The sequence below is a fragment of the Ambystoma mexicanum genome, chromosome 2p, assembly GCF_040938575.1.
Source record: "Ambystoma mexicanum isolate Mex_15411 chromosome 2p, UKY_AmexF1_1, whole genome shotgun sequence".
NCBI lineage: Eukaryota > Metazoa > Chordata > Amphibia > Caudata > Ambystomatidae > Ambystoma > Ambystoma mexicanum.
Genome location: NC_090923.1, coordinates 665,788,890 through 665,812,347, shown reverse-complemented (window position 1 = coordinate 665,812,347; position 23,458 = coordinate 665,788,890). Strand labels below are relative to the sequence as shown.

General features: G+C 44.3%; 1 protein-coding gene across 1 annotated transcript; it reads left to right on the top strand.

Moving 5' to 3' along the window:
- Positions 1–1,598: 1,598 nt before the first annotated feature.
- On the top strand, positions 1,599–9,533 carry LOC138567773 (interferon lambda-3-like). Its single transcript, XM_069646265.1, has 6 exons — positions 1,599–1,737; positions 7,460–7,617; positions 8,234–8,311; positions 8,619–8,762; positions 9,085–9,165; positions 9,375–9,533. The coding sequence occupies exons 1-6, from the start codon at positions 1,599–1,601 to the stop codon at positions 9,531–9,533; spliced, it is 759 nt and encodes a 252-aa protein (XP_069502366.1).
- The last annotated feature ends 13,925 nt before the right edge of the window (positions 9,534–23,458 follow it).

Below are 23,458 nucleotides of genomic sequence, written 5' to 3'. Positions count from 1 at the left end.
GTCAAGGAGGATGAAGACAGAAGGAAGCCTGGAGTCAAGATTTGAGAGCAGATATTCACGGGTGTTCAGGAGAGCAGTCTCCATTCTTCTGGCTGCTCTGAAGCCAGACTGATGGTCAACGAGACAACCAACAGATTCAGTGTGGAGAGTAAGCTGGGAGATGGCCAGCTCTTCCAGGAGTTGGCCCAGGAATGGAGTGATAGAGATCGGGCGATAGTTTGCTGAACACGTAGGATTGGCAGAAGGATTTTTAAGGAGAGGGTGCACAAGGGAGTGCTTGAGGGAGAGGGGAAAGATCCAGTGGTGAAAGAGTGATAGCAGAAATTGGCCAAGGTTGAAGCAAGGGTGTCAATGTGTTCCTTGATGGTTTTGGAGGAGAGGGGAGCACCTGTTTGAATGACTCTTTCATAGATGGGACTTGTCAGGTTTTGTCAGAGAAGAAGAGGAGAAAGGAGGAGGAGTGGGAGAGGTGGCCAGAGGGGCACTGTGAGAGGGAGAGGAAGAGGAGAGCAAGGACAGGATGTGCTGAGGTTTAGAGGTGAAGTGAGAAGCCAGAGCTGTACAGGGGGCCTGGGAGGGACCAGGAGCTGTGGAGACCGCAGAAGAATTGGCCAACTCCTTGTAGATTTTAAAGAGTTTGGCATTGTTGCTAGAGGCTGCAGAGATGCAGGCTTGGATGTGGACTCTCTTTCTTGGACAGGACAGAGAGTCTGTGTTGCCTTTGGAGCAGGCATCAGGCCAGTTTGTCAGAGGATGCGCCCAAAGCCCTCCACTTCCTCTCAGCCACAGTGCACCTGCGTTTCAGGGTGGCAAGGTCAGAGTCATACCAAGAGTTGCACTTGGAGGTAGGCTTCAGACAGATTTTCATGATGGGAGCAAGGATGTCCTGAATGTTTGATATAGAAAGATGCAGGTTAGAGAGGGATGTGTCAGAGTTTGAGTCAGCCGCAGGAGTAGGAGGAGCAGAGAAGGTAGAGGCAAAGTCATCCACTGACACAGGCTTCATGGGCCGAATGACCGAGAAGGGAGGTGGCAGTGCTGGGGTGGGCTTTGCCTGAGGGACAGAGAGTTTCAGGTGTTAGGAAAGCAGAAAGTGCTCAGTCCAAGAGAGGGAGTGGTGGGCGGGTTAGAGAGGGGGATATCTGAGGAGATGAGAACAGCCAGCGTGTGTCTGGCAGAGTGTGTCGGACCAGAGTGTAGAAGGGAGAGAGAGTGAGAGTGTCACAGAGGTTGCGGAAGAGCCCAGAGGAGGCTGTAGATGCCTCCAGATGGATGTGGAGGTCTCCAAGGAGAGGCTTTGAGAGGTACAGGCAAGGACAGAAGGGAAGAAGTCAGCCCACTCTGAGAGGAAGAGGGCAACCTAGCCAGGTAGCTTGTAGATGGTGGCCAAAGTCAGAGAGAGGCCAGGAGAGATACAGAGCCTGCACACCAAGCATTCAAAGGAGAAGTAGGCCTGCATAGGAATGACATAAGCAGGAACCCACTCCGGAAAGATTAAGCTACTCCACCTCTGGGTCGGTTTGTTCTTGGCTTGGAGAGGTTCTTGCAGCCACCAGTGAGGAGAGTGTCAAAACCCATGACAGAGCTTGCCGTGAACCATGTCTCATGAGAGCGAGGACATCAAGGTCAATTTCTTCAAGGAGGTCGCAGATGTCAGAGGAGTGTTTGACAGCAGAGTGAGAGTTGAGAGTAGCGATGCGGAGCAGGTTGTCACACTTGAAAGACCTCTGGAGTGGGGTATAGGTTTGAGGTACACCCAGCGTGCACCTTGTTAGGCAAGGTAAGACTAAAACATTTGATCTAAAAGAAAACAACATGGCTGTACCTTAATTAGGCTATCAAAGTCATTTATTTTAGAGCTTTCAAAGTCTGTGTTGGTGCAGCGGTCAGCGAACTAAAGAGAAGGCTGAGAGAAAAACACAGCAGACCTTGTTAGAGTGTTCTCAGAAAGGCAGAAGGAGATGGGATATTGTCAGGCAGGGTAGGTGCAGCCCCGTTGAAGCTTGGCATATGGCATCACAGTGCACTTGCAAGATCAGTGAATAGCACAATCATCGACATTAAGACCTGGGCCGCTAGAAAGCCAGTAGGGAGAAAACACAACCAGTCATGTGTTAGGCTTTTAACTTGTGGAGCCTGTCATGGAAAGTAGGTGTCAAATACCATATCAGGGTTGTGTTTCATCCAACCATGAGCAACTGGTGGGGTATGACATGAGACGGGGCTGTCACAGCGCTATGGGAAGCTTTTGGTGATGGGGCATTCTAAGGGTTAAAGGACTGGGTTGGAGTGAGTTTGGCAATGAGACATTGCCATAGAGAAGCTGCTGGGGCTGGTGTAATGCCAGTTAGATGTCCGTGAAGGGCTTTGGAAGAATTGATAGAAAGTGTCAGGTCTGAATGTTTTGATCCCTGCATGTCAATCGATGGAGAGAGACAGAGTCTGTTAGCTGCGATAGAGACCCATGAAACTTGCATGTCTATTCAAGAACCCCGTTGGTGTTTTCGAAATATGTATGCATTTGAATTAATAACTCTTCCTCACTTAAATGTTTTTATATGACTTCTGCAACCTTGTCAGCTCATGATTTGTTCAATAAAACAAGGAGTGCTATCTCTACTGATGAAGGAAACCCACCTTGTGCCCCATCAGACACCCTTGATCCGTAGCTACTCAAGCCTATTGCCCCTTTAGTGGCCTCTCACCTCGCTGGACTCTTCAACATGCCCTTCGACTCTGCTTGCGTTCCCTCTGCTTTCAAAACAGTCACAGCCATCCCTCTGCTAAAAAAGCAAAGAAATGACCCGAACCTACCAGCTAACCTTCTGCACTACTCTAAAGAGCTCAAAAGGGCTGTGTTTAACCATCTTACACATTTCGTAGACATCCACAACTTTCGAGACCCACTACAAACAGGTTTCTGTTGCTGTCACTCCAGGGAAACTGCTCTCATGGAAGTGTCAAACCGCATGGTCTCTGTTAAGCACTTCAGTCAATTCTCTATCCTGATTCTCCTTGAACTGTCTGCTGTCTTTGACACTGTCCATCACTGTGATATCCTTAATACTCTTTTTCTTCTTGGGATTCACAATTGAGCCCTTGCCTGAATTGAATCCTATCTTCCACTTCACCAATTCTCTGTCTCCTGGAGCAACAAAACCTCCCAACTCACTCCTCTAACTGTTGGTGTTCCACAGACTGTAGTGTCTGCTCCTCTTTACACTCTACACCTCTGCTCCTAGGGCACTAATATCCTACTTTGAGTTCTTGCACCTACTCTTCGCAGACAACACCAAAATCTTCTTCTCTTTCCCAAACTCTCCCTGATCTCTCAATCAAAATTTCAAACTGCCTCTCTTCCATTAGATATTGGATGTCTTTGCACTCTCTGATGTTACACTCTACCAAAACAGAGGTGCTCTTCTTCCTAGCCAAAAGGTCTGATTTCTTCCTATTTCTGTCCAGTTCCCATCGCACACTCTCCGCTACTCTTCTTCAGCTAGAAACCTTGGCATCATCTATGACCCTATTCACGCCTTCTACTTTCATCTCCAAAACTGAAACAGCAGCTCTCCTCAAACTGCTAAGTATTAGGAAAATCATACACCTCCCTCCTTTCAACAACACCAAGCACCTCTTAACCACTTGTGCCTTCTCTAAGCTGGACTTCTGTGCCAGCATCTTCTTTGGTCTCCCCAACTATGCTTTCTGTCCTCTCGACAAGATCACTAATTTCGCTATTGGGACTCCCTTTGAATTCCCTCATCTGTGGATGGCAAACGATAAAAAAGGGCCAGATTAAAATGTATTCTCCTGGCTCACAAACCTATCCATGTTAAGGCACCACTGTATCTATCCTCCCCTATCTGACTCTCCAAGCCTTCTCGTAATCTCTGCTCTGCCTCCTCGACTACCCCTGTGGCCCCTCCCTTTCCCTGGGCTTCCGCTTACTTCATTTGCACGGCGGAACACAAAAGTGCGGCATACAAGCGTGTATGCCGTCTTTTCACCCTACTCTTTTGCACTCCGCCGTGTATATGAGGAAAATAAGGCAGTATGGACCTATATACGTGAAAGTGTAAATGTAACAGGTCTCATTGTCCTTTTTACAGGGATCTCAAAAAGAAGCCCCATAGAGTTTTCGTTTTGACCAAAAAAGACATTTTGGATAAAATAAATGTGATACTTGTAGATGCACTTTTATGATATGATGTGGTGATGTGTTGGGAAGGTTCATGATCTGCTTGGGAAAAGCAGCATGAACCTTTCTTTTACAGTGGCAATGCTGGCATAAACGGTTCAGACAAGCAGCATAACTTTCTTTGGGCACCATCAGAATGAAAAGGCAGTACTTGAAGACTGTGCTGAACAGCACTATAATATGCTGTGTGCACAGCCAGCTGGAAAGCGCAGCATTGCTGTTACATGTTGTTTAGACAGTCTGCATGATTTTTCTTTGGGCACAGTCGGCTTGATAATGGGTTGTAAAATGCTGCTCTGTACTGTTGGTGACCTGGCATACTGTTGGTGATCTGGTACCTATTGGAGTGTTTCATGTGTTATCCTACAGAACCGATTGTAAATTCTTTGGCATTTTTCCCAATTCTTCTGAAATATGTCCTGCAAAATTATTGAATTCAACACATTATTTAAAAAAATTAAAAAAATACTAAGGGCTTCATGAACCCCTTTTTTCAGAATCCCAACGTTTTTGTTGGTTTTGTTGGCTTAGGCTCACTCTTTCCAAGTCAGAGACAACTTTTACGCCTCTGTGCAGACTGTGAGAGTCCGGGTTCACTTCCCTGGTGCAGCTCTGTGTAGACAACTCGTGAAAGGTGACCTTTGAGCCCTGCTGCAGCTTTAGAGAGCTCTGATAGCAGAATAATGACATGCTGCGAGAGAGCGGCCACACGCACCGAAGCATGTGGCATGTGCCATACCCGAGGTGTCGTCACAAGGAATTCCTCACCCAACCAACCACAACTCCGCTTTCATTTTCACTTCTGTGTCATCACCTCTGTGATATCACGCAGGTGTTTCCTTCGGAACCAAAGAAAAACATAAAAGTGCATTTTTGATTTTCGAAAAGGGAAAACTGCAGGTATAAAAAGTAGCGACAATGGCGGAGACAGCAACACTCCAGAAGAGAGGAGCCGAGAGAGAAGAGAGCGCACAACAAAAAGGACGCACAGCACACTGCTGCATGAACTTGCTCCCAGATATATATATATATATATATATATATATATATATATATATATATATATATATATATATATATATATATATATCCTATGACAGGATGCATCACAGGAAGCCCTCTACTGGGGGGAGAGCTAGCTGAGCTGCCACAAAATAAATATGCATGTACAGGCACGGCTGAAGATGTGTGGGGGCCCATTTCAAGATGATGGTTGGGTGCCCTCTGCTTATGGGGGAAACAGCCTGATGTTCCCGAGGGGGGCATACATTAAAAATGTGACATACTAGCCTCTGATTATCACAAAATGCCCTACCAGCAGGGAGCTTAAACGCTGAATTTCCTCTAAAGAGCTTTAAACCCTTCTTTGTCAGCAAGGGGCCAATGTGGAGGAACCAGTGTTAGAAGCCAATGAGGTGATAGCATTTCTGTATATCTTATGTATATCTTGTGGGAAGAGAATTCACAGCTTGGAATGCGAGCCGCACAAAGCGCACAATTTGGGCCCCAGAATGAAAATAAACTATTATATTGCCGTCTTACAAGACTTCTGACTGTAGGGTGACGAGACGTCCCGGTTTTGCCGGCACTGTCCTGTAATTTGGTGCTATGCCCCCTTTCTCAAGATTGTGTTTCCATCTGAAACTGCAGTGGTCCCCTTTTTTTTATACTAGCTTTTTATAGATGGCAGGTGGAGGAATGCACAATCTCACGCAGAAGTAATGCTGCATTTTACAACTTAAGATAGTGTTAGTTTATGATAAATTACAACATATGTTTATTTGAACATTAACACTTGAACCCCCTTCTCCTCCAAACGCTACTGAAGTGAAGTGCCTTGATAGCCACTTTCAAGAGTTAGTCCTACATGTATGTTACTTGCCCTGTCCCGGTTTTTACATTTTTAAATCTAGTCACCCAGGATGATTGTCAACATGTGGCCACTTGCTGGGGGCCCCCTGAGGCACGAGACCCCTTTCATATGATAGATTGAAAGGCCCTGACACTGTCCCTGTGCACAGAGCCGGCCTTAGGGGAGGGCGGGCTGGACGACAGCCCGAGGTTCCAATCCCCCCCAGGGCACCATTAGCACGCCGTCATGCCAGGTTGGGGGAGTCTTTTAAGTGCTCCCCTGAGCTGGCCTGGTGGGAGAAGGCGACAGGCGCCCTTTTGTTAATAAAGGTGCCTGCAGATTTAATAACAATAGGGTGTTCACATGATGATTACCTCCCTGCTCCAACGCGGGAGCGAGGAGGTTTTCATTGGAATAGGGCGCTCATGCATTAGAATGGCTGATCGTTCTATTCCACTGATTAACCCCCTGGGAGGCACCGGAGCAGGGAGCAACAAAACAACCTGCAGACCCCTCCCACACCACATCTCCCCCTGTCAACCAGGGGCGCACTAGGGGGAGGGGTGCCAATTCACACAGGGCGCTGCTGCCTCTAAGGCCAGCCCTGCCTGTGCATGCAGAGTTAGGCTAGAGGGAGCAATATTTATACTTCCACAGAATGCATCGTGTGCAGAGCGCTGCAAAAGGGGAAGATTCATAGATTGCAGTCAGAATCCTGCTGTCGGGGGGAATGTGGTGCTGCTGGTTGCTATTCTCTATAGAGGCAGCCACATGAATGATAGTCAATGAAAAGCACCCCCTTTGCCACCAGAAGCCGACTTCCACAAGTCTATCTATCTATCTATATTGGTTTTTGTATAGCGCTAAATCGACCAAGGGCCTCAGAACGCTCAGAAGGACAAAAACAAGAACATGAAAACATAAAGAGCAGGAAGATGGAAAATCAGGAGGCCAGGGCATGAAAAGAGAGAGAACGTTGGTGACCCTCAATGGGGCTCATTACGAGTTTTACCTCTGAAAATCGCCAGTATTACCATCCGGTAATACCGCCGGAGGTAGTACCGGCAAAAATCCCCAATGGAGTCCAACGCCAATAAATGGAGCTTTACACCCACAAACCGCCACTTGTAATCAGGTGGTATTACCGCTTGAGGTAATACCTCCAGCAATAATACAACCTGACCAAGTGGCGATATCAGTAATTTACCGCCAGAATTCCGGCAAACTCAGAATGAGCCCCATTGTGTTGCAGTTACCTCAGGCTGTTAAGGAGAGTGTAGTAGTTAATTTCACCTTGTGTTTAAATGTGCTCTATTGAAAGTCTTTAAATAAATGAAATTCAGATGATAAACTACATTGATATAAACACTAAACTGAATTTGCTTTGCTTATTTCCCTGGGTGCAGACATGGATATGAAGGCATTGATCCTGGCCATGGCAGCCCTGACCATTCTCACCACAGAGGCCTTCCCCAGGAGGCCTCATGCAAAGTGCCACATCTCCCAGTACAAGACCCTCCTCCCGTCCCAGCTCAGAGCCGTGCAGGAATTAAGGGACAAATACGTAAGTGGATCTACGAGTTGGCACACAAAGCCAGTCTGCCTCACTGCGGGGGTTGCGCCCACTAATACCTGCTCACAGTAAGGCAGGAAGATCTGAACTATCAAATCATTCTAAACACTGTGCACCACCAGTAGCAAGCACCCTTCCAAGAGCAGGAACCTAGATTAAGCTGTCAATCACTGTGCTACAGCCAATCAGCTATAAGCTAAGAGAATAGCACACTCAGTGCATATCCTAAAGATAATAATGAGAGCAGCTCAGAGGTCTCCAGAGGCCTCTCGGTGTGAGATTATTCTAGGGGTGTGAGGAAATGTACAGGCATTATAGATTCCTCTTCAGGCGCTGGGAGATTTGCAGGCTTGGATAGATCCTACATGCATGGGGCATGCCTTGTCACGGTGCACGACACTAGAAGCATGGAGCATGTCCCTGAGTGTGAAGATATCCTATAAGTCACAAGAGGTTATGATATCAGGGAAACGACACATGGTGACCCAGAGGGAGCATCCGCTGGAGACATCTCTTCCAATCCCAGCTCTGCTCTTAGCCGTGTGCCTGAAATTCCCTCCAGGATGCTGAAAAGTGCTCTTTCTAACATCTCTGCCTTTTGCCCCAGGAGGAGACGTTGCTGTCACAGATCCAGAGATGCTCTGGGAAGCTCCTGCAGCAGAGGCCGTCTGTGCTCCATTTTACGGTAAGGAAAACCCGAGGCATATGAAACCTGGGAAACCGATCAATTAATCTAGGAAACGCCCCCTTCAGCTCACCTCACCCTAACGCTGTGTGTTCTCCTTTTAGAGAGATCTCAACACAGCCCTAGATCTCTGAAAGTCTCTGATCTCAGTTATACTCTTCAGCAGTAGTGAGATCTCTCAGCCCATAGGGCCACTTATACCAGGCACTGACCTCCAGGGCCCATGTAAATGTGTGGGGAACGCATGTCCTCTCTGTTTCCCTTGGGATGTTACTGTGATCACAGCTCTGTTCCTCCTCTCTTTAAGGTCCAAGACAGGATCATCTTTGTTGAGGAGAAGGTGGCACTGGCTGTGCAAGTCTTGAAGAACTTCAGCGATCCAGAGCTTTCCAAGTATGTGTCCAAACCCCTGGAGACGCTGGTCGCCATCAGAGAGGACCTGAGACACTGTGTACGTATTGGCCCCAGACTAACCAGAGACTGTGTGTGCTGAGCAAGACCCTGTCTACGTTCTGAACATATGAATGCTATGCATACTGGCCCTTTGCATAGGTGTTAGGGAGCAATTAGATTTCTAGAGCATGCACCTGCACCCAACACTGCCCTGTGCCCTGTGCATGGCATAACAGTTACACTGATGCATGTGTGTCTATGGCAAACTCCACACAAATGAACATCCACCACCTCAGCAGTAAGAATATCAGAGTATCAGGTTGTGCTGAGAAGGCACCAGAACTTCCAAAATCAACTTTCTTTCCTCCATTTTCTTTCAGCGCAGCTCTAGAACACACGTGAGCCGGCCCTCCCCACGCCTGGACATCTGGCTGCAGAAATTCAACAAAGAAAAAGAGATGGTAAGAGAGAGGGAACCAATAACACATGATGAGCTTAAAGGGCAGTAATGAGGTCCAGAATCAATACGGCGGGCATAAAGGACAGCAGCTGCCCGATAGACAGATGGTGCCCACCGGGCAGAGTAATGAGCAGGAGGATTGAGGAATGACATCACAAGCATCGAGGAGGCCGCTCTAAGTGTGTAACTTGCCCCTTTTGTCCCCTCCAGGAATCCCAGGAGTGCCTCCAGGAGACTGTGATCCTCAATCTCTTCCAGATGCTGAACGAGGACGTCAAGTGTGCCGCGTACATGGAGGAGTGTGACAAACTGCAGCAACATCAGGCCCGGCCCACAGGCTTCACAGCAGCCAATCAGAAGCAAGAATGACAGCAGTGGCCCAATCCTTTACCTTAGTGGAGCTCTACAGCTTTCATCCTCCGCTGGAACCAGTGACACTGTCACAAATGTTACACCGAGACCCGTTATCACAGACTCCAGCCTATTTCTCAACGCCTTCACCACAGAGACACCATCTACATAACGATGATCTCCATCACTTCCGGCTTTCAGGAGACTCAGAAAGACTGAGCTGTGCACTCACTGGAGAAGTGGCTGTCCATCATCACGGGCTAGGCCCTGCTGCCTCCACTGCCATGCATGGCGCGGCATTATATTTACCACATATACTGTGGCTGAGGCGGAGCTCTGTGGCACTTAGATCTAGCTTATAGGTCATAAGGTCAGCAAAGCTTGCTCATTCACAGGGCACAGGAGCGCGCCCTCCACTCAGGGAGCCTGGCACAGCCGGGGCACATGCATTCTCCGGCGGATGCAGTGGTGATGTGAGGCTGCTCAGATGCTGAAAGATGCTATGACTCGTAATGCACATTTCAACTGATCCAGCGCAATATTAATATGTGTTATTTATTGTTCATTATTTTACATCCCTAGGCAAACAGCTATATGCATTGACCCATTTCGAATGGGTCCTTTTGGTTTTCAAAAAAATATTGTTTAATGATTATTTAATATTTATTTATTTAATTGTTATCTTAACATTGCCTTTTGTCGTATTCTTAGCAATTTCATAGGGTACCATGGGCCTAATTTACAACATGTTTTAACATTGGAACGTCCCATTGAAAACCTTTTTGTAAATCAGGCCGTAGGTTAGTAACACACAGGGGAGGACTGCGTGCAGTACCTTATGTGTCCTGTGAAGTCGGGGGCAGCAGTGACTGAAACATGGAGTTCCTATTTTGCAAGGAACCCGACTGAGTTGTCGGGAGATGGGTCAGAGAAGGGAGAGTCCTGTGGGAGAACATGTCAGGAAACCTGCTTCTCAGTGATGCAGTGCACTGCATTTAGCAGCAGGAGACACTCTCTGTATGTATTTCATAAAACATTGTTGAAGTCAGTATTGATGTCTCTGAACCCTGAAAATTGTCATTCTTTCCTATTTCCGAACTCCGTGGGAATCAGATTCATGGTTTTTGACCTTGTATACTGTTTATTTATTTTCAAAATGCAAAATGAACAAATGATACCTGTGTTTTATTAAAAGCCACCCTGGCATTGTTTTTGCAAGGCTGAAGTCTACCTGTCATTCATTAAGATAAGCACAATTGACTGTGCATGTCCAGACCACCCAGCTTGTGATTTAATATAGAGTGTGGCATCCAGTGTGCACGTTTTCCATAGATACTTAACCCATTCCATTCCATTCCTGGACATCTCTGTCAATGTCAGGAGCTATCTTTGTTCTCCTTCAAAAAGAAAATGTAGTGAAGTGGACCGGTGGCACGTGGCACTAAACAAAACCTCTTAAACTAATAAATACGTTATTAAATGAAAGAAATGTATGTCTTCAAAACGCTTGAAGATACCTGAAAAAGAATAAGGCAGGACTGGCATCTTGTGCTGAAGCACTTCAAGTGTGATGACAGACTTGGCTGAAAAAACTGGTTCAAGTGCCCATAAAAACGGTTAAAAGTTGTCCAGTATCAATCAAAGATCACCTGTAAAGGTACAGTGATAGACACATGGTTTATGTTATCAAAAAACTCTGAGGTAATTTATATATGTGTCACAATATGTCTAAAGTTAGATGAAGCGAATTCTGCATAGAAAAGAATAATGCATGTTTCACACAAATGTGCATTATCAAGGCAGGATTTCTTTTTTTTTTTATTGATTTAGTTGAATCTCAACTTTTCAATAAACAACATTTTAAATAATAAAAAAATTTGTACAATATTAAAAGTAATTTTCCTCTTTTATTAATTACATGAGAAAAATTAAATATAAAAAATACATTTCTTCTTAGTAGTTCTATGTACAGAAATTGAAAGAAACGAGTTTGTACGTTAAAAATTTAAACTTCTTTCTAGTTCATATACAAAGATTAAGAAGGCAATGCATTATCATATAAACGTATATAGTAATTCAAATTGTCACTAATAACTAATAACTATCAGCTGCTATTAAAAGAACTAGATAAAGAAGAGAAGAATTGTGAAAACATTCACCACATTTATGTTATGTCTCAATTCCAATATGGTTAATAAATTTCACAATCGCTATCTGAACCTTAGTGAGGCGAGTATGATAAAGCTTTGTCCATAGTTCATTAGATGTCAATGATCCATAATGTTCAAAGTACGGTTTGAAATACAATATCCGTTTCAACGTTAAAGCAGAGCATTCCGTACATAAATGTTCCATAGTCTCTTTCTGGTTTTGAACGCAGCAGAATCGACAATAGTTCTCAGCATTTGATATGAGCCTTCTTCGGGCCTGTATTTGTTTGGTGTTAGATAAATTTAGACGAAAGTGTAAATATGTTCGTCTTAGTTTGACGTCAGGGAATTTTAGTAGGTAAGACTCGGTCCTGCCCATCTTTTTACATTCAAATGGGATTTCCTTAAATGATGTGTACCGCTTGTACTGTTCTATCGTATTAATCCAATCAGTTTCCCATATCTTAGTCTTTGCTTTAGTAGGGTTAGATACAAGGAGCTCTATTGTGATGCTTGCTGCGTCCATTACATGTTGAACAAGTTCTCTCCATGTACTTGGAAAAGAGTGATTCGATAATAGCATATACATGGCTATTTTCTTTATTAGCAACTCTGTATGTGAAGCCATGACCAGCTTTCTGTAAAGGTTTATTACACGCCAAGTATACATTCCAAATAGTGACAGCAGACCTAATTCATATCGTAACATCGGCATAGGCAAGCTATTCGGCAGACCAAGGATACTTTTCCAGTAAAAGCCTTCAATTTTAGACCAAAATTTCTCCGATCTGGGTGCTTTGGTATCAGACCCATAGAGTGTAATTGCCGTAGCCTTTTGTAAGTAAAATGTAATAGCAGCAGATAAAGTAAACTTTCCCATTTTCGCTTGTATAATCTTAGCTTGGGCAGCTGCTGTTTTCATCTTTATTTCTACAGATCTAACATATGGTAGATCTGTGACATTATTGTTAACATGTATGCCCAAATATGTATACTGGTCAACGACCTCAAGTGTTTTACCATTAAGGTGCCATTTAAATTTTTGTATTTTAGTCCGAGATTTCGGAAGGCAGCATAGGATCTTAGTTTTTTCAATGTTAATTTCTAAATGATTTTTGATGGCGTATTCTTGCAGAGTGGTTAATAGTTTCTGTAATCCAACCGGAGTTTTAGACAGTAATAACAAATCATCTGCATAGAAAAGCCACGGAAGTGGGGCAGCACCAAGTTTCGGAGGGTCTGACTGTACAGATGCAAATTCTACTCCCAAATCAGCAATAAAAAAATTGAAGATGGTAGAGGCAAGGACACATCCTTGTTTCAGTCCACGATATGTCGGGACAGGCAGTGACAACTTGCCAACTGTTGTAAGTCTCATCTGTATGGTCGTATCTGTATGTAACTGTGTTATGAAGGAAAGTAAGACATCTGGACATCCGGCAGCTGTTAACTTTTGCAATATTAGAGATTGGCTAATAGAGTCAAAAGCCGACTTGAAGTCGACAAACGCCAAGTATATTGGTTGTTTTGATTTAATCATTTGTTGTTGAATTGCTGTTATGGATATGAGGTTAATGGAAGTGCCCATTCCTGGGACAAAACCCGTCTGATGTGGGTCAAACAAAGTATGATTGTTAATCCACAGGGTGAGTTGTCTCAATATAATTCGCGAGAATATTTTTGCTGGAATATCCAATAAAGCAATCGGTCTATAACTAGAGGGTAACTGTCTATTGCCTTTTTTGAAAATAGGCACAATTATAGACTTCCTCCAGTTATATGGAATTCGATTTGTGTCACAAACTTCGCGATATATTAAGAACAATATTTGTGCCCATATATCAGGGTATGTCTTCAGGGTAACATTGGAAAGGCCATCAGGGCCGGGGCCCTCGAAGAACTCAACTTTGCTATAAAGAATTTTATATCATATATGTCAAAAGCCAACAAATCTTTGGGCAAACTGCCATATGATGGTATGTATGGACTTTCATCTTTGGCAGCATATAATTCTAAGAAATGATTGATCCATACCAGCTCCGGGACAGCATTTATCTGTAAGGATGATTGAGATGTTAAAGATGTTCTGTGCAGCAAGTGTCAGATTGCTTGAGAGTTCTTGGAAGCCACCGCACAAAGAAGCATTTCGCTGTCCTGTTGTAACAAAAGAGCTTTGTGAGCCCTAATCCAATGCTGGTACTTGCTTTTAAGAGTTTTTATTAATGTTAAATGATTATGTGATTTATTAATTGTAAGATTCCTTATTTCTTTTCTTAAAAGAGTTTTTCTTGTTCTGACCTCAGGGTCATATTGATGTTTGTGACAGACAACAGGTTTATTGCTTTTTGTTTTCACCTCAACAAATAGATGTAGTATAGATGTATAATCACAGTTTCTCGGACTGCACCTGTTTTTACCGGACCAGTGTGTTGCTAGGTTGTCATAGAAACTTTGTAATTTATCGTGATTCCAAATCAAACGATTTCGTCCACTATTAATATGGATTTGTCCACTCATATTATCTGATGTTGGTAAGGTATGAGGTAGGTCCAATACCAAGACATAATAAGCTGCTCATGGTCACTTTTATTTTGCTTCCGAATGTTGAAGCTCTTTACGCATGTAAACATGTTATGATCTACATATATATAGTCCAAAGTTGCATGTTGGGTTTGCCTTCGCCAAGTTGGCTGAGCGGGTACATCACCTTCTACTGAACCATTGAGAAGTAAAATTTGCCTATCTTCCATGAATTCAACCCATCTACGTTCCGTCTCATTATACGAAGACTTTGTGTTAGACAGATCATGTAAGTTGAGATCACCCACAATAATAACAGATGTAATAGACATATCAGCCACAATCATGTCCATAGTTGAATACATTAGTTCAAAAAAGTATCCTCACTCTTTGCCATATGATTCCAATATATATTCACCAGTGCCATGGTATAAAATGACACCACGATTTTGACCACTTGAATGTATGGACTTGGAGTTACCCAATTCGTCAAAGTTAAACCACTAGAATTTTTGACAGCCACAAGTAGTCCCGCCATTGGTCGACCTTTTGCAGGACTTATGGCTGGATTAATAACAATTGAGTGGTTATTCCATACGGGAGGCGTGCCTAACCATGTTTCCTGTAATGCAATTATATCAAAATCATCCAATCCACTCGAAGTGTTATTAAACAGATGGCTGTGACCTCGGGTATTCCAAGATAGGAGAGATAAGGGTGTGATGGAATCAGTTCTTAATGGCTATGAGTTCTCGATACATCATTGATGTTGTGGATTAACACGGCTTTGGTAAGCTCTACTTGATGTCTGTAAGTTATCTCTGTTGTTGGAATTTCTGGTCGAAAGTTGCAGGTTCGGTGTCAAAGTTCCTGCAAACTTATCCACTAAGCTGCTATAGTTTGCATAGGATTCATAAGTCAATGTGAAGCCCAAGCTATAGATGTCATCCTTAGCCTGCCATATAAGATTTAGAATAGCTCCTGATCGTATCCATAATCTAGCACTCGTAAGATCATTTTCATGGAGAAAGTCAACCCTATCTATGTCTGTGGTTGATACATCCTCCAAAGAGATGACATCAGTTAGAATGTTCAAAACAGAGGTCCTGTTGAGATCGTATCTCTGGTTTATATCGGATCTACACTGTATTATTAATGTGTGGGAAGGAGGAGGTTTTGAAAATTGCCGGCTATTTTGAATTGTTTTGGTGTTATGCTCAGAATGACTTTTAGTGTTCTCACTTATGATGGGTGTAAGTAAATTTCTCTCCGACCCCTTAACATCTTGGAGATGTGTACCAGATTGCTTTTGTGAACCAGATATGATTGCATTGTCTTTTGATTGATTAGCAGTTCCTGGACCAGAGAAAAAGTGCAGCATTAACCTTTCCATGTCAGCAAGCCTTTTATCCTGCATATTAGACATGTCAATGGCACACTGGTCGGGTGGCACTAGTGATTGATTTAGAGCAAGAGTAGCCCCTTTTTCAGTAAGATCTTTGCTTGTCGGGATCTCATTTGTTTTTATTGCCTCTAGAATTTCATCCAAAGGCTCTCGGGGTGCCAAGTCAGTGACTGGAGGCAAGGTATCATTTTTAATTTTATTTACTTTTTTCCTACTGATGTTCACATATTTCTTGCTGATGGCAGCACTTACATCTAGAATTTGTTTATTAGGTCGAGTTAAACTTTTAATAAATGATTTGGATGCGGTGCTAGTGGGCAATGAAGGATTCTTGTGATTCTTCGTCTTTTTGACGGGTATTACGTCCTTATTTTGTTTCCGTGATGCGCTAGCAGTTTTAGAAAAAATACCAAAATCCACAACTGTACCTACTGAATTTAAAGGCATAAAGGTTGATTCTTTGATAGTGGACATACTAACACTTGCATTATCATCCGAAGTCAGATTGTCATTTACAGTTTGAGTACAGACACAAATCATTGAAGAGTCCGAGATCTCAACATGGGAGAATCGGGGGCTCACAGATTTCAGTGAATTCAGCTCTTTTCCTTTCAATTTAGGGCTTGCCAAAGTGGCGGGTGTCGATATCAATGTTTGGCTGTCCTCAAAGGTTTTTTGCAATGTTTGACGTTGTGTAAAGAGCTTATGTAGGGTTATGTTAGTCTCTAATTGTTCTTTAGCTATAGTGTGGAGTGTGGCTGTCTGTGAGTGTAACTTCGCATCAATGTGCTCATACAATTTGAATATCGTAGTAAGGGCCAGATTCATGGCCACTAATGTGGGCTGTAATGTAGTTTCCATTACTGACTTTATCACAGGGGATTTTTTTTTATCAGAGCCTCTCACCGGTGAATGTTCGGAAAATGAGATTGACAATGGTGAAGTGATAGGAGCTGTAGCAGAGAATAAAGTAGGATATTGTGAGAGAGAGGAATAGTGAGATTCGTTGATATCCCCAGTCCCTTCTTTAGGGATTCTCGCATTCACTGGGGTGTGGTTAGGGATAGCTTCATTTTGTGATGCTGAAATGTTTTTTATAGGACTGCTAGACTCACTGTCAGCTAACATAATGGAACTTTTGTTTTGTGCTGAGGAATTATTCTCAGCTGAACAGTTCGTAACCAAATCAATGAGATTCGTAACCGAACTAGTGTTAGCGGTTTTTAGCGACGGTGCACTAGAACCTAGGCTTGCAGCCATCACCAATTGATCCGGTACGGTATGAATGAGACTGGGGCTAAGTGTTTCCAACAAAGGGATAGAAGTCACTAATGCCTCCATTGTGGGTGCAGGAGTAACTCCCTTCAATGGACTACTTACATCTGTAGCAGCCACAGTTTCTATATTTGCATCGGCTATAAGGACAGTTCCTGCGCTCACTGGGTAGAAGGAGCGGATATCTGAGGACACTGCGGTCAAAGCTCCTCCTGCCAAACTTTTCAGTATGGCACTATTTTGTTTCTCCTTAAGTGGCGTGTACTTTAGCCGCTGTACCAGTCTAAGGGTTTCCAATTTTGACGGCATATTAGACTTTAAAGTATATAGGTGATGCAGCATAAAATAATTATTACGTCAGACACAAGACAATAAGTTACCCCTCCAGTCCCCTCTGCACTTACTTCAAAGAATAAGTCAGTGTTGGAGATATACTACCATGCACACTTTCAGCACTCACGATAATCGATCTAGGAAGCACTGTTAGTTTTAATACTTTGAATTCAACCCTATGTAAGCATAAGCATAGACTGCCTACACCACCCAAGCAAGCTTTATCTCAAAAAACCTCTTAAGATGCACTATCTAATTAGAACTAGAATACATGCTCACCGTTCTCCGTTCTCACTTAACAGTGAACAGCGTACTTTAAAGTACTTAAAGGTGCGCGCGCAGGTGCGCTGCACCCTGGGTATTTGTAGTTGCTGGGAGGGACTGTCAGGGGGCGGGTTCAATAACACCACACCAATCACTGACTCTCTAGGAATCAAAGAGAAAGGGATACCGTGTTAGCACGGAAACGCACGTTACCAATAAAGTGTGCTAATTCAAGCTAATCAGTGCATTAACACAGCGTGATGGCGTGATGACATTTTACGTTTAAAACAGCTTGAACAGAGCCAAAAGCAATCACCTAGGTCAGGCAACTTCTGTGTCACAGAAAAGTACGTCCTCCTCCAGAAAGCAGTCCTCTGCAGCAAGCAAAGTCCGTGGAACTTCAAACAAAAGTCTTCCCAGGAAACAAAACGATTTTCGAACGTTTTTGCAACTCGTGCCACAGCGAACAGCGTACTTTAAAGTACTTAAAGGTGCGCGCGCAGGTGCGCTGCACCCTGGGTATTTGTAGTTGCTGGGAGGGACTGTCAGGGGGCGGGTTCAATAACACCACACCAATCACTGACTCTCTAGGTCAGGCAACTTCTGTGTCACAGAAAAGTACGTCCTCCTCCAGAAAGCAGTCCTCTGCAGCAAGCAATGTCTGTGGAACTTCAAACAAAAGTCTTCCCAGGAAACAAAACGATTTTCGAACGTTTTTGCAATGTGTGCCACAGCGAACAGCGTACTTTAAAGTACTTAAACTCTTTTAAACTCTGAATGGGTGGGCAGAGAGTGGACAGAAGAGAGTGAGTGGTTAAGGAGAAGAGTGCTTAAGCCAGTGGATAGAGCAGCAGAGAGGGGTGTTGAAATCAAGATTGACAATGAGGCGTTCATAGAGAGTGAGAGAGCCAATTCGTTGGGAAGGGTGATGGACAAATTGATCTACCGGACTAGGTGGCCGGTAGAGAGAGATAATATGTATGCCATAGGGGGCAGTGATTGTGGAGATAGCATTTTGAAATGAGCGAGAATTGGTCGGAGGTAGGGGAGTAGGGGAGAGAGGAAGTTTGGAGGATGAAACAGTCCTACACCACCAACCCTGCCAGTGGGGTTGGGAGAGTGAGGGACAGTGTAGGCACGGCCATGAAGGGCAACTAGGGTTGCAGCGCCAGAGGGAATTACCCAGGTTTCAGTAAGGGTATTGATCTGAAGAGAAGGAGGATGAGAAAGGGAGAAGTCAGAAGTAATGGAGGATTTATTGCAGAGAGACTGGCATTCCAAAGAAAATAGAAAATGAGTGTGGTGTAGACGATGAAGTGTAATGGAAGTCAGAGTTGGAGTCGTCTTTGTTAATAGGAGAGTAGTGGAGTGAAATTAGAGGTGGCGTGGCGGGGAAGATATGATAGGGGAGAGAGTTCAGATGGTTCTGAGCAGAGGAGAGTGTAGACAGAAGTAGAAGGGAAAGGAAGAGATAGCATTAGAAGGGCATGGTGAGGGTGAGCCTGAGAAGAAGCAATAACAGGTACTTCCAGACAAGTAGAAGACACAGCAAAGCAAAGGCTCATAGGCTAAGGCAACGAGGCTGATCAACAGCTGGTTTTCACCCTTCACTGATCTGCCCTTAACTGGGATACCTCTCGTTGGACGCCCATAGGCAGTTCAGAAGTGATGACTCACACTCTTGTCACCTGCTCACCTAGCCCATCAGTGGATAGTCTCACTAATTCTGTCCCTGGTATTGCTGGTAAGAGGCCATTTCTTCCTGATTGGGGTTCCCAGAGGAGTCGCTTGTGGCTTTCCGCTGGAGATTAGTCTGATCCAAGATGGCCACAGGAAGTGGTGTCACCAATCATAGATGGCTGCATGAAGTTATGTTACCAATCCAAGATGGCACAGGACGTGATGTAATGATGTCACCAATCCAAGATGGCCACTGTGTGTGAAGTAACAGAGAGAAAGTGAAGAAAACCACACGGGATGACACACAAACTCTCGTCACTTGATTGCCTAGTCCATCAGTGGTTGGTCTCACTGATTTGTACCCTGGTGTTGCTGGGATGAGTCGATTTCTTCCTGATTGGGACTCCCAGAAATGGCTCTTGTGGCATTCAGCTGGAGATTGACGTGATCCAAGATGACTGAAGGACAAGACATGGCCTTTAACCATGACCCAAGTCCCCCTTCCGGACCCAATGAGACGTAGGAGGGGGAAATGGGACAAGGAAGAGAACTTTGACAAAGATGTATATTTGGGACTGTGATGAGGGACTGTGATGATGATGCATGTGAGGGATGTAGCGGTGTTGCACACGAGGCATTGTGATGGGGATGCACGTTACAGACTGCGACAGGGAATGTATGCAATAGACTAATATGGGATGTGAGCATGCAACTGTGAAGGGTGATGTACATGAGACGCTGTGACCAGGGATGCACATGAGGGACTGTGATAGGGACCGGGCATGAGGGACTGTGATGAGGGATGCGCATGAGGGTCTGTGCCGGGTGATGCGCATTAAGAACTGTGATGGGGATGCATGCAAGGGTCTATAACAAAGATGTACATGAGGGACCGTGGCAGGGGATGTGCAAGGAAGAGTGAGGCTGGGGCAATGGGATTCTTGGATGAAGAAGTGTGAGGTGGGGTAATGGGGTACTTAGAGTAGGAAGAGTGAGCAATGCATAATTGAGTACTAATGGGGTACACAAAAAAGTGTGGGGAGGAAATGGGGTACTGATGATGAGGAAGAGTGAGGTTGGGTAATGGGTATGAGGACAAAGAAAACTGAGGCAGGAGTATTGGGGGACCTATCAATGATGCTTCTTGTGGAACACACATCACAAATTGCATTCCACTACAAGGAGCGCCATATTTTATTCATCATAGATACAATTATTTCTATCATACAACAAATAAAACGTTACAGATGTAATCCCTGATAAGATGTTCAAACGGGCAGCATACTCTCTACTTTGCATGGGCCGGTTTCTAGATTCACGTTACACTGCGAGATTGTATGGTCTTTTCCAGTAGAAGGGCTTGTTTAAAGAGACTCTCAAGCACCGAACACTTCAGAAGAACATGCTGTGACAGCTGCAGTTTCACCTGCGAAATACACAGCCGCCTGCCACTTTTCCCTCACAACTTCCTGTTATTTTTCATTGTATAAATAACATACATTGTCTGCAGTAGTTCCATTGTCATACATATCTATATAAATGGGCTCTTGTGGTAGCACACGCCATTTTAGCTCCCTAAATACTTGTTTAGAACAACAGGAGCTGCACAGAAATTTTGGAGAGTTTTTAGGTTCATATCCTTAATCCCTTGAGTTACAGGAGTTCTACAGATTGCCTGGGTTGTGTTTTACGTATGAGTGAAAAGGGATGACAGGCCATGCTTTCACGGTGTGATGAGCACATCAGCACTTCGAGTGCCTAAAAGCACTTACAACCAAAGTCATGTATTCACTGTAAGTGGTAAGAAGTGCAGGATTTACACCAATGCCTGCACAGACCTAGAAAGACAAGGAGCTGCTTTATGTATTCCCTTTATTATTTCACTTCATGCCCATACCAGCCCTGCACCTCTAGCCGCAGGGACTGTATAGAGCTTAACATATCAGATCGAAGCAGCCTGCATATGGAAAGTATAAGATATAGGTACATAAGGGATTCACAATTTTGCAATTTCTATTGCACAACGGTAAAGGCCTAGTTTTCAAAGTATGTTCGGAATTCTTTGTTAAGAGATATATTCATGCTCTCTGCTCAGAATGAGTGAAGTTAAAATAAGTCACATGTGTTCCATGTATGTGCATTCAGTGCCTCTGTGTCAAGGATATTTTTGATCCGCGGCTCTTCTGTCATCCATCTGTGATCGTAGCAACCACTGATAAGATTGTTTCATACTCCTTGTGATGAGCTGATGCATGTTTGTTCTGAGAATCCTGTCTTGTAGGTCAAAGCCAGAGGGTTCTTGAGGATCAGTCCTCTTGGTACTAGATATTGCCTTTTACATTTGCTGAGAAAGGAGAGGTAATTTTGGTGTTATTCATTGTGGTATCTTACATTTTAAATTCAATTTGCTTGACATGATATAGGTCATTCATAACGCGCCTGTACACAAGTGTTTCTAGGCGCGACAAGACAAGGGAGGGAAGACAGAGGGAGGACAAGACAAGTGATCTTACTAGGCCTTGTGTCATTTAGATTGTGCAAGTGAGACAACGCAAAGTGCAGGGGGAAGGGAGAGGGGGAAGTGCACTCAGGGCAGCATTGCTCTGAGTAAGTGCAGCCAGGGCAGCGCGGCTCTGGGTAAGTGCAAGGAGACAGGGGACTGTAGAGATTACAGTTACAGTCACTAAGTGCGTGGTAGGCCCAGAGGCAGTGCACAGGAGACTGATCATGGAGGAGCTTAGTACCCAGTAAAACTGTGAGGGTAGCCAAGCAACCAGACAGCGCTGCAGATAGGTAGGTCAGCAGGGGAGGGAGAGAGAGAAAGCAGAGGAGAAAAGGAAGGTCTTGAGATGCTTCCGGAACTTTAGGTGGTTCGGCTCAAGTTTGAGATGGGCAGGGACTTCTCACACTAGACTCAGTAAATTGGATCCCAACTTCAAATCTTTCACCATTGACGGGAACATTATCAACGTCTCCAAGGACACAAAAACACTAGGTATCTACCTTGACTCCACTCTGTCACTTACACAACAAAGTAATGCTGTTGTTTCGGCTTCTCCTTACACCTGTAAGCTTATAACAGCATGTAGACCCTTCTTAACAGCTTCTAACTGCATTACCATCGCCAGAACCTTGGTTATGGTGAGAATTGATTATTGTAATGCCTTATATCTCGGTACTAGCCAGAGAAACATCAACAAACTCCAAGTCATGCAGAACAATGCCATAAGTGCGGCCATCAATATCTCCAGGAAATCTCGCATATGTTACACATGACGCAGTTTACACTGGCTTCCTATTGCCTCTAGAATATCACTCAAAACAATTGCACTTACTTACAAATCTAGAACTAACCAGGCACCTATTTATCTTGCTAACCGCTTCACCACCTACATGCCTAACAGACCGCTAAGATCTACGCAAGACCACTTACTGGTGATACCGAGATTCAAGCTCCAGAAAGCGGGGGTTTCTAGCTTCCCTGTCCTCACCGCCAAACTCTGGAACACGTTACCAGTCACATTAAGAGCCGAACCATCTTACCTGGCTTTTAAGAACAAATCCAAATCATGGCTCACCGAGCAGGACCTCATTACATCAATCATGTAATCTGCCGTATCCACACCATCATCTCCTTCATTATGAGTAATCGCTCTACAATATACGAGTAACTGTGCGTCCTGTGTTTATATGTCCACCAACTTGTATACACTGCCTTGCTGTTTATTTGTACATCTGTCTTTCAATACTGTATTTGCCAATCTGTTAACTCTTGGTTATTGTATGTACCTTCCTTGCTACCCCTCCCTAAGAAGTGCACCGAGATGCCTTTGGGCCAGGTGCGCAATACAAATAAACAAAATGCAAATACAAAAGGGAGGCCATTCCAGAAAGAGAGATATATACCCCCCACTCTCAGCCTGGAGAAGTGTCTGACCCTCAGAGTGTTGGAGATAGCTGAGCGAACGGCTTGAGATGGAAGGACATTTGAAAGAGAGAGTTGGATGTAGTACAGACTCCGGCCCCAGAAAGTCTTGTGGATCATGCAGAGGGTCTTCAACTTGATCCTTCCAGCCATTGGGATCCACTGGACAAAGAGAGAGATACAGTCCCTGGGCTTGAGACCAAGGATAAGTCCTGGTCTGGATTAGTTGCAGAGGGCGGAGGGTAGAGGAAGACAGATTGGGAAAGAGGCTGTTGCAGTAGTCCAGACTAGAGAGAACCAGGGCTCTGGAGACAGTGAGCGTCTGGGGGAAAGTCGAAAATTAAGAATAGCTCTGGGGAGGCAGGGACGTCATTCCACCAAAAGGCCAGGG

Bases quoted from the DNA above. Each gene is read 5' to 3' on its own strand.
- LOC138567773 (XM_069646265.1), top strand. From the start codon at position 1,599: ATGTCTCATGAGAGCGAGGACATCAAGGTCAATTTCTTCAAGGAGGTC. The intron at 8,763-9,084 runs GTACGTATTGGC...ATTTTCTTTCAG, and splicing joins GAGAGGACCTGAGACACTGT to CGCAGCTCTAGAACACACGT. The intron at 9,166-9,374 runs GTAAGAGAGAGG...TGTCCCCTCCAG, and splicing joins TCAACAAAGAAAAAGAGATG to GAATCCCAGGAGTGCCTCCA.